At 41.7% G+C, this 15,919-nt stretch overlaps 1 protein-coding gene across 1 annotated transcript in view; it reads right to left on the bottom strand.

Moving 5' to 3' along the window:
* The window catches only part of KIF25 (kinesin family member 25), a gene marked incomplete at both ends in the record, with an annotated part of 88,693 nt that extends 73,000 nt beyond the window's left edge, over nucleotides 1-15,693 (bottom strand). Inside the window, 5 exons of the mRNA XM_082252126.1 lie at nucleotides 1,633-1,736; nucleotides 2,740-2,878; nucleotides 8,772-8,894; nucleotides 9,009-9,074; nucleotides 15,622-15,693. Of these exons, the coding sequence (XP_082108252.1) occupies nucleotides 1,633-1,736; nucleotides 2,740-2,878; nucleotides 8,772-8,894; nucleotides 9,009-9,074; nucleotides 15,622-15,693 (504 nt within the window). The remainder of the gene's footprint in view (nucleotides 1-1,632; nucleotides 1,737-2,739; nucleotides 2,879-8,771; nucleotides 8,895-9,008; nucleotides 9,075-15,621) is intronic.
* Nucleotides 15,694-15,919: the final 226 nt, after the last annotated feature.

Genomic DNA, 15,919 nt, shown 5'->3' with positions numbered 1-15,919 from the left:
AGAACAATTTCTGTCTTTTCTTTTTGGGACAGACAAAGCTAAACAAAAAAATATATTTTTTCTAGTTTGAGATGTATTACTGTATTAGAAGTGCAAACATTATCTTGTGTTTGTCCTCTTTATAATGGTGCTAAAATTATTTTTCTGCTGCAAAGCACAGTGAGTTGTTTTACGAGTTGAATAAAGACTCCTTTGATCTACAAACAAAAAAACAAATCTAAATATATTGTATCAACAATATTGTTACAAAGTATTTATCAGTGAAAGCGCAAACGCGCTTTTCAGGATTAAGTGCCGGTTCACATTTGTGCGATCACAGAGATTGCATGTAATTCGGAGCGCACTGCTCCTAAAATTATATGCGATGTCTGTGCGGTGCAAATTCAGCCATACAGTTTGTATGGCTGAATTTGCACAGCAATCGCACTAAAACACGCACAGGACCCTTTTTTTGGTCCGCAGCAGAATCGGATCGCATGGTGGTTCACACCAGTGTGATCCGATTCTGTGCGAACTTTCAGATCGCACTGCGATATGCGATCTGATCTGGGGGTGTCATTAACTTTTAATTGACACCCCCAGCGTATTGCATATGACAGTGTGAACTGCCAGGGGCGTGGATGCGATGCGGGAACACGCTGCATATTCACAGCGTTCCCGCATTGCAGAAATGTGAACCGGCACTCAGTTACAAAGAAATCACTAAAGTTATGGGTATACCCGCACTATATAAAAAGTGATTAATATGCGTATCGGTTATGTAAAACAAAGTGGAAATAAATTATAAAAACTGTGAAAAATATTGTATAAATACATTTTTGAAGCTCCTGCTAAAGTGAAAGCTGTAATACCTCATGTGTTAATGACAGAAATCAAACTAGCGCTGCTTCCACATATAAATCACATATAATGAATAATACCTGAATAATACATAAAAAGTGCCAGTGCATAAATAAAGTTCATTAGTGCAAACAAAGAGTCAGTGCTGATGAATTCTTCTGGTGAACTCCAAGGTGCAACTCCGTGCTCCCCTCCTGAAATCCCCACTCACCAACAGCCAACCAATTCAAGCAGGCATGGAATACTACCTTAGGCAATGTATGTACAGTAGATATGACTCCGCTCCTCTCTTTCAATAATAAGGCTCTCAGCAAGGTTGTGTTATAGAAATCAATGAGAGAAAGATTTCCACAGCGTGATACTGTTTCATTTATTAGAAGTTTAAAAAGCAAGTACACTTACAGAATTAAAAACAATTCTAAGCATGTATAAGGGTTATGATCGCCGACTGGGTGTGCGTTCCAACCACAGGATCTGATGTCACACTATCATCCCCGCTTGACGCGTTTCACCCCTCCCACTGGGTATCTATCCATGTGTCTGCATTAGTGACCTGGACCCAGCTGTCAAGTGATAGTCAGTCCCAATGATATTATAGGGTACAGCAGCAAGCAATGGTGGAGAAAGCCCACTGTGTACTCCTCATGCTCAAGAAAGTTACTGTAATAAAAGGTTTTTTTTTTTACCTTATACCCCCAAAAGTCTACAATTTGCTGCAATACAATTAATAACAGCACTATGCTATGAATAAAACATTTCTGCAAAATAAAAGGTTTTAAACCAACTACTTACTATTAAATTATTGTGCATTATCTTCCTCCTCTCTTTCTCAGTATTGTACTTTTCATTAACTTCCCTTAAAGATCTTTCAAGCATTAGTACTTTTTCAGTTATACCTAAAAATAAAAAATAAATGTAATCAACCATAAGATGACTTACACAAAACATCACAACTTTGAGCAGGGCATTGAACCTACGGTATAATAATTTAAATTAAATTGACACTTTACTTGGATCAGTGGGTAGATTTCACCATGCGGATTGGTGCAGCATGTTTTTGGAAGAGTCAGGTACTTCTCTTCCACTAGGGCAGCTCACTGAAATGAATGGGCTGCCCTACACGTGATGCATAGGAACGCGTCTTTGTTGGTAGCACTTGATGGTGTGAACCAAGCCGTAATGTGTAAATGTCTAGCTTACTCATATACCAGATTGCTATCTGTCTGTGCATAACTTACAACAGATAAAAGGACTAATAAAGGCAGCCCTCAACTACAAAGATAAATGCAATCTATATACAGAACCAATATTTATAGTTTAATATTTACAAAGGTCCTGAGAAAAGTAGAGGAATTACCATTACTAACCTCCTTTTTAAAATGCTAGTTGCCTGGCAGTGTGTGGATTCCAGACTCAAAACAAGCATGAAGTAAGTAAAAGTCTAAGCAAAGTTCTAATTTTTATATATCATACTATTTATCTGAAACAATGCATCAGTTTGGTAGCCTAGCAAATAGCATTTTTAGAACTAGTAGTCAGCAATGGCAGTCAATGGAGCCAGCTTGTCAGTTTTTCTGGAGGCCCTAAAGGTGAGCCTTCAACCCCTGCATTGCTACAGTGCTTGTTACTATGACTTATGGGCCTCACCCTTGCCTTACAGCATTATTATCACTGTGAACACCTGGATTTAAATCACAAGGGGGTGGGGTCACCCGCTGACATCATCAGGTGATTCGTATAGTGTCTTTATTCACTTTTAATACTTTTTTAGCGAATGGGTAGGGGTACTATATACCCCATACTCATTTAAATGGGGGGGGGGGGGGGGGAATCTGGGTGCCTTCTTGTTAAAGAGGGCTTCCAGATTCCAATAAAGTTTAAATATTATTTGCCTCTTACCTTGTAAACATTGGTTACTGTGCTGTAATATTTGGGCATTGTTCAGTAGTAGTTGAAGCTGTTCTTTGAATCGGTTTTGAATATTTTCCAAATGCTCAACTACAAATGATCTCAGAAGTCCTAAATTTTGTTTTAAACCCTGTAATAAAAAAAGTTAATATAATATAATTATTTACTTGACAAGCTAAAATATACTGTAACCTGAGCTGATAACTGCTGTGAAACTTCCTCTTTTGTTGCTTCTGTATTATCTTTCTGCAGTGAGGACAGGGGACCATGTGCTTGAGAGAGAGAGAGCACCACAAGGTTGCAGTGAAGTGATAACAGTGGTGTATGGTCAGATTTTGCTGTAGCTGATGAAATGCTGCCCAGGAGAAGAGGGCTGATGAGAGACTATTGCTGCCATAATACTCTGTGCAATGCTACATGTTGGGGGGACAATCGAGTGAGACCACAGTCAGGAGAGAATCAAAGAGACTGAGAACCTTCTCCCTGAGAGGGTCTGATTTGGATGTCTGGTGAGATCAGACTGCATATAGCACTCCCACCACTTGTAAGAAATAAGAAAAGTTAGGGACTTTCTCAGTACGATTGAAAGAGAGAGATTATCAGCAACTTCTATCCCTGTCTGACTTGAAATGGACTTTCACTGAATCAGAGAACGTATCTGGAGACCCAGAAAAGGGTGCCCTGAGACTGGTAAGAGACTAACATCATATGAGGTAATCTGTTGTCTAGGCATGTGCAATTTGTTTTCGTCTGGACGGTGGACACATTTTTGCTTATTCAGAGATTCAAATGTATCCGAATCTCCAAATTAAATAGTAACAAATTTAGTTGAAATTCATTTAATTTAGTTTCATTTATTAGTTTTCTAATGAATTTCAAATTTTTGCAACGATTCCAATTCTCATCAGTTGAAAAATGATGGACCAATTCGAATTCTGTGTGAAGAATTGCTGGTTTTAAGGAGGGGGCCAGGAAGCCTGCCACCGCATCCTTAACAACCGATGACTCCTCAGCTGTCAGCGGGCTTTTCCACCGAGAGCTGAAATGTAAACAAAAGAATGCCGGCAATAGAATTTTTTTTTTTTTTTTAAAACAGCGTGGGTCCCCCCAATCTCTACCAGGCCCTTTGAATCTGGTATGGATTTTAAGGGGAACCCTATAACAAAAACTGTCTGGGGTCCCCCCAAGATCCATATCAGACCCTTATTTAAACATGCAGCCTGGCAGGTCAGGAAAGGGAGGGGACGACCGAGCTCCCCCGCCTTCTGAACTATACCAGGCCACATGCTCTTAATGTGAGGAAAGTGCTTTGGGGCAGGGGGGGCTCTGAGACAAGGGCCTCTTCCCTACAACCCTGGGAGGTGGTTGTGGGGGTCTGTGGGCTGGGTGTTTTTCAGAATCTGGAAGCCCCCTTTAACAAGAGGGCCCTTAGATCCTGCCCCCCCATGTGAAAGAGTATGGTGTACATAGTACCCCTACCCATTCACCAGAAAAGTAAATAAAGACACTACACAAGTTTTTGTCAATTCCTTTTTCTAAAAAATAAAAAAAAAGTGTCCCTGATGTAGATCCATCGTCAATCACGATGCCTGCCACACCCAAAAAAAAAGAAACCTCTGGCCTCATCGAAGGCTCCCTGCCAACTGCCTGCTCCTCCATCTGACATTTCTAGCTAAGGGGCAGAGTCACCTGATGATATCAGCTTGTGACCCTGCCGCTTTGTAATGGGGAATGCTTGGTTGATGTCATCACAAGGGGGTGGGGTCACCCGCTGACATCATCAGGTGATTCGTATAGTGTCTTTATTCACTTTTAATACTTTTTTAGCGAATGGGTAGGGGTACTATATACCCCATACTCATTTAAATGGGGGGGGGGGAATCTGGGTGCCTTCTTGTTAAAGAGGGCTTCCAGATTCCAATAAGCCCCCCACAAGCAGACCCCCCACAACCACCGCCCAGGGTTGTGGGGTAGAGGCCCTTGTCCCCATCAACATGGGGACAAGGTGCTTTGAGGTGGGGGGGCGTGTGGCTTGGTATCGTTCAGGAGGGGGTCACTCGCACATCCCCTCCCTTTCCTGACCTTCAGATTTTTCTATTGCCGGCATTGTTTTGTTTATATTTCAACTCCCAGCAGGGAAGCCTGCTGACAGCTGTTAAGTCATTGGTTTTTAGAGACGCAGCAGCCAGCTTTCCTGCTCGCTCCTTAACAACCAGCTATTCTTCACACAGAATTTGAATCGGTCGATCATTTTTCGACCAATCCAAATTCAAGTTATTCTGAAAATTTGGAATTCATTCAGCAGACCGACAGACTCCTTAGATAAAAATAGAAAAGGTAGACAGCAGTACAGAAAAAGACCACCATGGATCCCAATGTGCATGAGGAGAATTAGTTTTCACTGGTCCATCCACCTACTATGCAAACACCGAAATTCAATAGAAGCATGTAATATAGAGTGTGGTTCTTGCGCTAACACAGAGGATGGTAAAGCTACACCTCAATGCTGCATATACTGAAGCTGGTGCTAAATAAAACAGCTATTCAAGGTATTGTATAGGGGGTTGTAATGCGCTTTAAGGTGTACTAAAACCGATATAAATAAATCTGTATATAATTATAAAAACAAATCATATAAACATCCTATTCCATATGGTGAATATAAAAGTAATAAAGTGCTCATGTGCTTCAGGTATGGGTGATATAAGTAAACTTAATCTCCAATGCCACTGTGCATATCATAAATTATCATCAATCCTTATTAGTATATAAGATGAGGTGCCTTATACCAAATACATATATAAGGTGCTTAATGTAAAAAGAGTGCCAGTGCATCAATAAAAGATCATAGTATAAAATGTGCTTCTATAAATCTATAAAACCATATGCTTCTTCCAGTGTTAAATACTAAAATAGTGTCCAAAAAATTAAATAGTCCAATCAATAAATTAGATTATAAAGTGATCCGTAGTGCTTTCTATTTTCCTCCACCTTTAATCCATGTGTCTTGCGTGTCTTCAGTGCATACACTCCTAGGTGCCCTAAATGCTCACCTTATTCAGGTAAGTAATACACCTGTATCACTTAACCAGTAGTGCCTCTGGTTTCTATTCCTCTCAGCGTGGTTCGTCTCCCTCTGGGATGATCCCTTATCTCCTGAGTGGTATCCGGTACTTTCTCCTATGTCACTTTCTCTCTTTTATGGATGCTTCCTATATCTTTCCCACTCGCGATTCTTTACTGCTCCTCTTTATCCATATAGCTCATGTAAATGATAGGGGCCAACATAGTGTAGTCGTTCAAGGTATTTATTACATAAAAAAATAGCCAACTCACATTTAAAATCACAATCGAGCGTTTGCTGCGGTCTGTTCCGGGTTCTATGTCCCGTTCCGATACGTCACTTCCGGGTAATCCTACGCGTTACATCACGAGGACACGTGACTTCCTCAGGGCCCTGAGGACCCTACTATACCCCCCCCCCGGACCACACCAGGCCGCACAATACCTCCCCCCCCAGGACCACGGCAGGACCCCCGGCTCACTCCCCCTGGCATGGCATGGCTTCTCCTTTCGGACAATCAGGAAACTGGTTTCAGGACCTGCTTCCTGATTGGCCAGGAGGAGGGTCCGTGTGACAATAGTGAATTGTCATTCGCTATTGTCACACAACTGGGTGGGCTCGGGGCGCAGTGCTCTGTAGGAAGAGAACCAGTGAAGAGTACAGCCACGGAGACCAAAGGTGTGGAGTTTTTTGAGGAGGAGGGGGGTGGTCACCCATATCAAAGGCAGCAGAAAGGTCCAGGAGTACGAGTACAGAATAGTGTCCATTGGTTTTGGCCGTTAGTAGATCATTTGTTTGTTTTAGCAGAGCAGTTTCTGTGGAGTGTTGAGGCCGAAATCCAGACTGAAGGGGCTCAAGAACGCTATTCTTGGCAAGGTGGTCACTCAGTCGGTTGTAGATCAGACGTTAAAGGAGTTTGGATAAAAAGGGGAGCAAGGAAATGTTAATGGCATAGTTTGTTAAGATTGGTTGGGTCCAGTGAGGGCTTTTTAAGTATGGGGCTGACTAGTGCATGTTTTAGAGAGTTTGGGACGATGCCAGAAGAGAGGGAGAGATTGAAGATGTGAGCTGGAGAGTGTAGAATAGAGCCAGAGGGTGACCGTAGCATTTGTGAGGGAACAGGATCCAGAGGGCAGGTGGTTAAGTGGACGTTAGCAAGTAGTTTAGTAACCTCATCTATAGTGGTGGGGCTGAATGAGGGAAGTAGTGATTGCACCTGGGGGTAGGAAGTGTAAAGCATGGAAGGTATTTGAACAGCAGAGATCCCCTCATGAATTGTTTCAATCTTCTGTTTGAAGTGGTTGGCGATCTCCTGGGCAGTGAGTGAGTTAGTGGGTGGGCAGTGGAGGACGAAATAGAGAATTAAAGGTAGCGAAGAGTTGCCAGCGGCAGGATGATAAGTTGTTAATGAGAGTGATAAAATAGGTCTGCTTGGCAGTGTGGAGACTGGAATTGTATTTTTAGAGGTCAGATTTATATTGGTTGAAATCTTTCTGAGACCTAGTCTTATGCCATAGGCGCTCAAGAGTATGGCTAATGTCGGCTATACTTTTTCAGACTTCTAGTGTTATCTGTTTGCCAAGGTTTAACCACTTAAGCCCCGGAGGATTTGGCTGCTAAACGACCAGAGGGTATTTTGCGATTCGGCACTGCGTGACTTTAACGGACAATTGCGCGGTCGTGCGACGCTGTACCTAAACGAATTTGGCGTCCTTTTTTTCCCACAAACAGAGCTTTCTTTTGGCGGTATTTGATCACCTGTGCGATTTTTTGATCACGCGCTATAAACAAAAAAAGAGCGTAAATTTTGCAAAAATAGCAATATTTTTCCCTTTTTTTTATATGAAATTCCCCCAAAAAAAAATGTAAAAATCAAAATTTTTTAATATTTTCGGCCAATTTGTTTTATGCTACCTATGTTTGGTAAAAAAAAATCGCAAAAAGCGTATTTTGATTGGTTTGCGCAAAAGTTATTGCGTTTACTAACAAAGGGAAAGATTTTTGTCATTTTTGTTGTTTTTTTTTTTAACGCGTAATGGCGGCGATCTGCGATTTTTTTTGCGGTACTGCGACATTGCGGCGGAAAGATCGGACCCTTGACTGACATTTTTGACACTTTTGGAGTTACCAGTGACATTTCTACAGTAATCAGTGCTATATATATGCACTGTTACTGTAAAAATACACTGGTAGTGAAGGGGTTAACTTTATTTGAGAGGGAGGGGCTGTGTGTGTCCCTAGGGGCGTGATTCTAACTGTGATTGGCTGTGGCTTCAACTGTATGCAGAGTGATCAATGGATCTACATAGTAGATCCATGTGATCAGCTCTCATACAGAGAGGAGAATGACAGGCAGCTTGTTTACACAAGCTGCCTGACTTTCTCCCTCTCCCCCGCCGATCGCAGAGTGGCCGGCGGCGATCGGGTCCGCCGGTCACACGCGCGGGGGGGTCCGTGACCACGCGGGAGCGGGAGCGCGCCTCCGGCGGCGCGCGCTCGCTCCCTAAACCCTCACAGGCGAGCGACGTAGACCTACGTCACTTTGCCTGTGAGGGGCTGACCGCCGCCGTAGATAGTCGTGCGGCGGTCGGCAAGTGGTTAAGGGGTCGGGGCCTGATTCGATGTGTAGTTAGGGGGGGCAGTGTGTTCAAGGAGGCTAAAAGTGAAGCGTTGTAGACAGAAGTGGCTAGGTTGGTGCAGGACAGGGGTGCAATTTTGTCATAGAGGTGGTCAGTATCAGACTAGAGAAGAGAAGGGTTGAGATGGCGTAGGTTTCTGTGGGTAACTGTAAGGCAGTTGGAGGGAGAAGAGGTGGAGGAGAGGGAGAGAGTGAAACTAATAAGGTAGTGATCAGAGAGAGAGGGAAAATATAGTTTGAGAGGTTGTACGGAGTGCATAGGTGGGGCAGTGCTACACAAGTAAACATCTTTTTTTAAGTTGCATTTATCTTGTTACATACCTGCATTGCCAAACTGACTTGGATGAGAGTATCACTGGTGATTTGGTGTACTTTTTTTTTCTGATTGTAAATTTCATAAATTTGTGCATATCCTTCATTTGACTTTAAAGTTTGAGTCATACACTAAAAGAGAGTAATTAACATTAGCTTAAGGTCAGACAGACAGATAGATAGAAACACGCATACACACACAGTACATTTGAAACTGAAATACAGCGTCCCGCCACAGAAATTTACCTCTGCCAGTTTCAAATGTAGGATGGCATTTTCTGTTTTCAGAACAATAATATTTTCTTCTTTAACCTAAATGATAATGTTTTTATTATTAAACAATTCAATTATAAGGCAACTTTAATGGCCTTTGAAGCTCAAAAGTACTAGTGAGTTAAAACATATCTGCTTTGTTTCTAAAAATATTGTTGTTTCTACAAATATTACAGGTACTTATATAGCACTGTCAATTTATGTCTGCTTTACACATATATATATATATAGTTCATTCACATCCATCCCTGCCCTCAAATCTAAGATCCTTAAATCACATTCATACATCCACATACTAGGGCAAGTCTAGACAGGAGCCAATGAACCTACCAGCATGTCTTTGGAGTGTGGGAGAAAATTGTAGTACCTAGAGGAAACCTTCACTGCCAGCACTGATCAGTGCTGGCAGCCATTGGCTTTCAGCATTCATTTTCCATCATGCCTGTTTGACAGTAGCCAATTGTTAGACCGGCTTCTGTCAGGCAGGCAGCTGTGCACATGTCCCGAATGTCAGCCTGCTCCTGCTAACCCAATCCATTTTCTTTTTTCAATTTTTTATTTAGAGGTTTGCAATAAAAAGGCAATACAGGGATCACAAACAGTACAATGTAACTTCCATCAAGAATCATAAGGTTACAGAACACAGAACATTAGAGGTGGCAGTCATAAACAATGTTATTATACAAGTCCCGTGAAATGGGTAATTAAACCGTATTGTAATCCCAAAAATATAACGTAAGGAGAGTGAACACTGAAGACCTATAACCAGAGTGTCAGGGGTGAGGGGAAAGTCCCGCAGGGATCCATCTGTTGGCCCAGCAAGGACCCCCACGTGCCACCCGTATGTAAAATGAAGAGCCTACACATGAGATCACTTTCTTGACAGGATATACAGTACATACCCATAAAGCACTTTTTTCCATTTATTCAAGAGGAAAGGGATGAAACTACACAAATTTGTCCTAAAAAGAGAAAGGGGGTAGAAGGAAGAAAAGTAAATGCAGGGAATGGAGTGGCAGGTAGGAAGTGGAGAGGCAGGGTTGAAGATAGAGGGGAGAAGAGGAGAAAATAAAAAAAAAAAGGGGAGGGGGGGTGGGGAGTGGGGGGGGGTATACTCCAGTGCCGCCGCAGGCCTAGAACCTTGTCGCTCCACCAGGAGCAGGGTCCAACTAAAGATATGTCAGATATTCATCGGAGGAGAGGAACAAATCCCACTGAAGCCATTGGTCCCCGTGTATCACTGATTAGTCCCTGAGGGCAGCAACTAGGCCTTCCATTCACTGTATATCATTCACTCTGGAGAACCTCTGTGCAATGGTAGATGGGGCCTGCTGCTTCCAAACACTGGGAATGCATGCTCTTTGCGGCATTAAGGAGATGTTTTAGTAAAGATTTACTGAACTTTCAGCTAGACACGGGGGTGAGGTTAAGAAGTAATGCAGCCGGCTTGTCTAAAAGAGAGAAGCACATAAGTTTGAAAACAATTGCCAGTACCCCTTGCCAAAACGTGAAAATTCGTGGACATTCCCAAAACATGTGAAAAAGTGTACCCGGGAGTGCGTTACAGGGCCAACATAAAGGGCTGAGGCCTGGGAATATTGACGCCAAGATGGAGGGGGTACAATACCAGCATGAAACGATTTTATATAAGATTTTCTGGTATTTGCTACATAAAGAAGGCTTATGGGCAAAGAAAAGAATTCTGGACTTCTGGGTCTCTGTGAACGAGACGTGGAGATCCCTTTCCCATTTGGACAAGTACGGGGGTGTCAGTATGAGACAAAATAGATTGTAAGATGTTGTAGGCGCAAGAGAGGGATTTCCGCAGGATTGCAACACCCACGCAGAGATCCTCAAAGGGGGTCAGTTGGCCAATCCATTTTCTAATCGTGTGTACCCAGCTTTACTAATACATACCTACAGTATTTGCATATTTTAATTTAATTAACAGTTTTTCTCCTTCTGTCATATGGCGAGAAATACTTTCAAGAACAGTTGAAAAGATTATTAAACTGGAAGAGATGTTGTAAAAGCAAAATTTTCCATATAGCTGTAATTTGGCATTAAGGGACATACTGTATATTAAAAAAAAAAAATCACAAAATTCAACATACAGAAATACAAAGGGAAAGTTAAAACATGGCTATCATTTATAAACTCTTTAAGGAAAACCTGTCATGATAAAATATAGATTTCCATTGCTGACCTCATCCTGGAAATGCCTAATTGTTAGGCTGATTTCTTGTTTTTTATTACAGTTTAATCCCAGATCCAAAATAGGTATGCAGCAAGGGAGGTCAGAATTCCTCATCTGCATATCTGTGCAGTAATCAGATATTGAAAGCCTGGTAACTCACATTTTTATATTTCTCTCACACAAGTTTCTGCGGCTAATTCAACACAATCTTATTGTATATAATACAATTAATAGCCAACGCATAAATGCTACAATGTGTTGGTAAAAAGTAAAGATTCTTAAAAGGTTGGATATTTTCCACCATTTTTTCCAGGATTTTCATTCACCAACATGCCGATGTCGGAAAATTTCTTCATGATATATAATACAACTTTTCCTCTACAGTACATTTAATTTATGAAAGAAATTGTAAATTCTGTATAAAGCTGTACTCCATATTGTAATGCTTTTCTTATGTATTGCTCACTGCACTTATTGTGTTTTGATTACGTATTCACATTCTTTTGATAAAAAATACGCCTTCCTATGTTACACCCCTTGTTACTATAAAAGCACATCTGTAATATTAGTGTGATACCTATGTAAGTATATGTATAAAAAAATATTTCAATTGTACCAAATAAACAAAACAGTCATTTGGAAAGATGCTGAATGTGTCTTTTTGTGTCTGTTCCCTAATGCAGTAGTTATTATTATTATTAATAAACAAATCAATACGAGGATAGGCGTTGCCTATCCATAGCATTTCCGAACAGGGGACGTGGCCAGAATGTGATCAGGAGCGGCTGTGCTTAAGCAGATCTCCGCTCATCCGTTCCTTATCTTGCTGATTCCCTGCTGCTTTGGCTGCTGCCATCTACCTGCTCCAGTAGGGGAAATTTGCAGTGACCCTGCAGCTTCAGATGCATGCCTGTAAGACACCGCTCCAGTGCTGCCAGGTTAGTCTAGCAGAGCTGGTCCCTCCTGGCCTCGTGCACCCGCCATCTTACATTGTTAGTCAGGTTGAAAAAAAGACACAAGTCCATCTGGCTCAACCAGATGAGGAATTCTGACCTACGTTGCTTCTTCTCTACCCACACTGCTCCAGCACCAGACATGCTGCAGCGGCCATATCAGCTTCACAGAGCAGCCTGGTCTCAGCCAGCTGTTTGCTCCTGAAGCTCTTCCATCACCAAAGTCATCCTACAAGTCATAGACTCCTGCAAATCTTCTCTCATGGATTTCATAATTAGCTGGTGATAGAGTGCAATCTCATCTGCTATTATCTGGATAAATTTTGCATTCAGCTTACGGAGCGCATGCCTGCCATGGAGGATACTAACCATTCACACACTGGCATCATAAAATAATTACAAAGCCACATTCAGAGACTCTTGGATAGGGCAGAAGATGAAGAAAATCCCCTTCAGAGGAAAACGTGTGGGTGGTGGGTCTCCCTGAAGGGTAATCCTCCTGAAATGTTTGCTGAATCCTTCTTGATGGAGCTTCTAAATCTGACAGTGGTCTCCTATGCTTCTGTAGTGGAAAAGACACACCTTGTCCCTATGGGCCCTAGACACCCGGGTGCTAATCCTGGACCTTTCCTGGTGCAGTTCTTAAATTACAGAGACCAAACCACATGTTATCTACAGTACAGAAGAAACCACTACTCTGCTTCCAGAATACCTCAGTCATGCTGTTCCCAGAATAATCAGTTGAAATCCAACGTAGAAGAAGAAACTTCCAAGATGTTCACAGGTGCCTGCGAGTAATAGCATGCTCTACCCCAGCAAACTCTGTGTGATTTATAAAGGCTTTATCAATTTTATTCTTTGACACCCTGGATGATGCAGCTGTCTAGCTGGATAATTGTTGCACAATTCTGTTGCTTCACTGGCTCATACAAATGTCTTTTTTTGCTTTGTATAGGGGTCCTTCCTTTCTAACTATCCTTTTATCCCCCCTACTCCAAGTGGTTCTTCCAGGCTTCATCCACACCACTCATCTCTCTACACTGCCCTATTGTCTCTGAACTGTCATCTCTGGATGCATTCGGACCTCTAGTCTTCCCCCTCGGGAGGGTTGAGTTCTTCAGCCTTGTTCTTGATTATTTGGGCCCCTATCCTGGACGTCTGGGATGCCACCATCAGTTTTTTTTCTGGTTTTGGGTATAAGTTGCACGATCCTGGTTAACTGTTCTGTGTCAGTGCAGGCTGTAGCAACAGGGAGTTTTTTTGGGACTGCTATTTGTTCATTTTGATGTTTGTTTTGGGATCTTTAGGGTCCCCCTTGACTTGCCTCTGTACACCCTCTCCCAGTCTTACAAGGACCTCCTTGATCCCCCTATCACAATAGAGCAAGTACAGGCTGTTACCCTAAGTTAAAACACCTGCAGAATGGTATAAACTGTATGTAGAGGAACTGTCAGCACCTCTCTGTGATCTTTACTCATATCTTGAGCAGGGGACCCTTCAAGATACCATGTATGGTGCCCATATGATCCTCCTCCAAAAGCAAGGCAAGGGCACATCATGTTGCGGCTCCTACAATCTCATTAGTAAATATAGATCTTAAGCTCTTGACAAAGGTCCTTAGCACCCGCCTAAGTTAGTGGACGTGCTCTTGGATACTAATGAAACCAGTTTTATCAAACAGAAAATCCACAGATATTAGCATCTGGCGTATGTTTACTAACATTTAGGCATCAGATTCTAATGTAGGCAGGTACTCAGTGTTGGCCCTCAATATTAAAAAGGCCTTTATCTCACCCCACCCCCCCTTGTGCGTTGGAAATTGGACTTACATGCGTGCTGTACTGGAGTGGATGGGGTTTGGCCCTTCCTTTTTAAAGCGGACAGATATCATATATAGTTGCCCTAATGCCTCTATCAAGCTGGGAAACATGGTTTCTGCTCCCTTTATGGTTCAGAGAGGAACTCAACAGGGCTGCCCCTTGTCACCCATGATTTTTGCTTTAATAATGGAGCCTGTAGCAGTCACTGTCCGCAGTAGTGCCCAGAAGCAGATACTCAGACTGCAGAATTTAGAAAAAAAAGTAGCGTTATATAATGACTATATGCTCTTCTTTTTACAAGATTCCGATCTGTCCCTACATGCCGCCCTTACTATACTGGATGATTTTGACAACTGGAAATCTCTTGTTAACTCTGAGCTCCCGGCATAAAAGGTTCCTACAATAGTCAAGGATGTATGACTAAATTTGATAAAATCTGCTCCCAGTGGCTGGAGTACCCTGATACAACGATGGAATCCTGAGTAAACTTACTTTTAATGGGACCCCCTAACTAATCCTGGACTCTCCTCTTATTGCTCCCTGGGCTTACAGGCCTTGACCTAGGCTCTTTACCGCAAAGACGTGATTCCCCTACCTCACCTTACCTTATATCTTCTTTATCATATCATAGAAATTCAGAGTAATGATATTGCTTATTCTGTTATCTGGTGCCCTTGGGCTATTGGCTTTTCATATGTTTCTTGGTCTACTGTTTTTGAGCCTCTATTGGCAGCTATGTTACATGGCATTAAATTGTAAGAGTGGAGCTCAGTTTTATTTATTTATTTATTGGTAGCTGGTTGTTTTGCTGCCTACTTTTTTGCTGTAAACTTTAAACAATTATCAAAATAAATGAAAAAGAATAAAACGAAAAAAAAAAAAAAAGATTCCAGAGCAAATAGCACCCTAACACACAAAGAAAATGCAAATTCCATGCACAGGTATTGCAGCGCACCACAATGTTTGGTAACTCACTATAGTTCATTGTAATGTGCTGTTTTGGCAAAAATTCACCTGTCTATTGTTTGAAAATATGGGCGCATTATCACCTCATTCTTTTGGGTTGCCCTAACACAATGCATCACATCAGGAAAGTATAAATACACTTTGAAAGTTTAAGCATCACAGTCTCATGTGTTTATAAGCTAACAGATGAAAATATGCTATTTCCAGTCTGACACAGCATAGAATTTTCAAATTAAATTCATAACACACTGGAAAAGTTCTGCTTCAGTTGTGAGATAAAAACACATAAGCCTTTATAGATTTGTCCATGTTCATGAAGCAAAGCACCTGCCTTTTGGTTATAGATCTTTCCTGTGTGGCTGGTTCACATCTATACAGTGCAGTTTAGAGAAAGAGAGAGACTATATGAGGCCATTCACTCCTACACATGCTTCAACGCACACACAACAATATGTGCCCAGCCTAACTGCCTACTATGACTGCATGTTGGCACCTAATATTGTAACTACATTTGGTACATTTTGAAATGTTTTGGCAAAAAATGCTCATTCTGAAGTCCATCTTGTTTCTCTGTACTCCTAAAAGAGCTGATATGAAGAAAGGTACATATTTGCTATAGCTTGGTATCTTTTTGAATTCATAGGACTTACTTGTAATTTGTGCTCCAGTTGTTTCATTCTCTCCTGGTATACAAGGGGCATGTTGATTGTTCCTGCAGACATGTTTACTTAGATATCTTATGCCTCATATAAAATCTAACAATGAGATAAATTATGTGATGGATTAATCTAACGCAAGCTATATGCTGTTACTATACCAAGGCTATCCGTTCCTATGTCTTGTTTCACTTCTACAATTGTTAAGAGGATGAAAGATTTAAGATGCTTAGCGCGCTCCTCCTCCTCAGATGTACCACAACAAAAACAGTGGATTATTCTTTTGTTTCTA

The sequence above is a fragment of the Pelophylax lessonae genome (genome assembly GCF_965119305.1).
Source record: "Pelophylax lessonae genome assembly, chromosome: 3".
In the NCBI taxonomy this organism is placed as follows: domain Eukaryota; kingdom Metazoa; phylum Chordata; class Amphibia; order Anura; family Ranidae; genus Pelophylax; species Pelophylax lessonae.
Note: the sequence above shows the minus strand (reverse complement) of the source record. Positions and strands in the feature narration are given on the sequence as shown.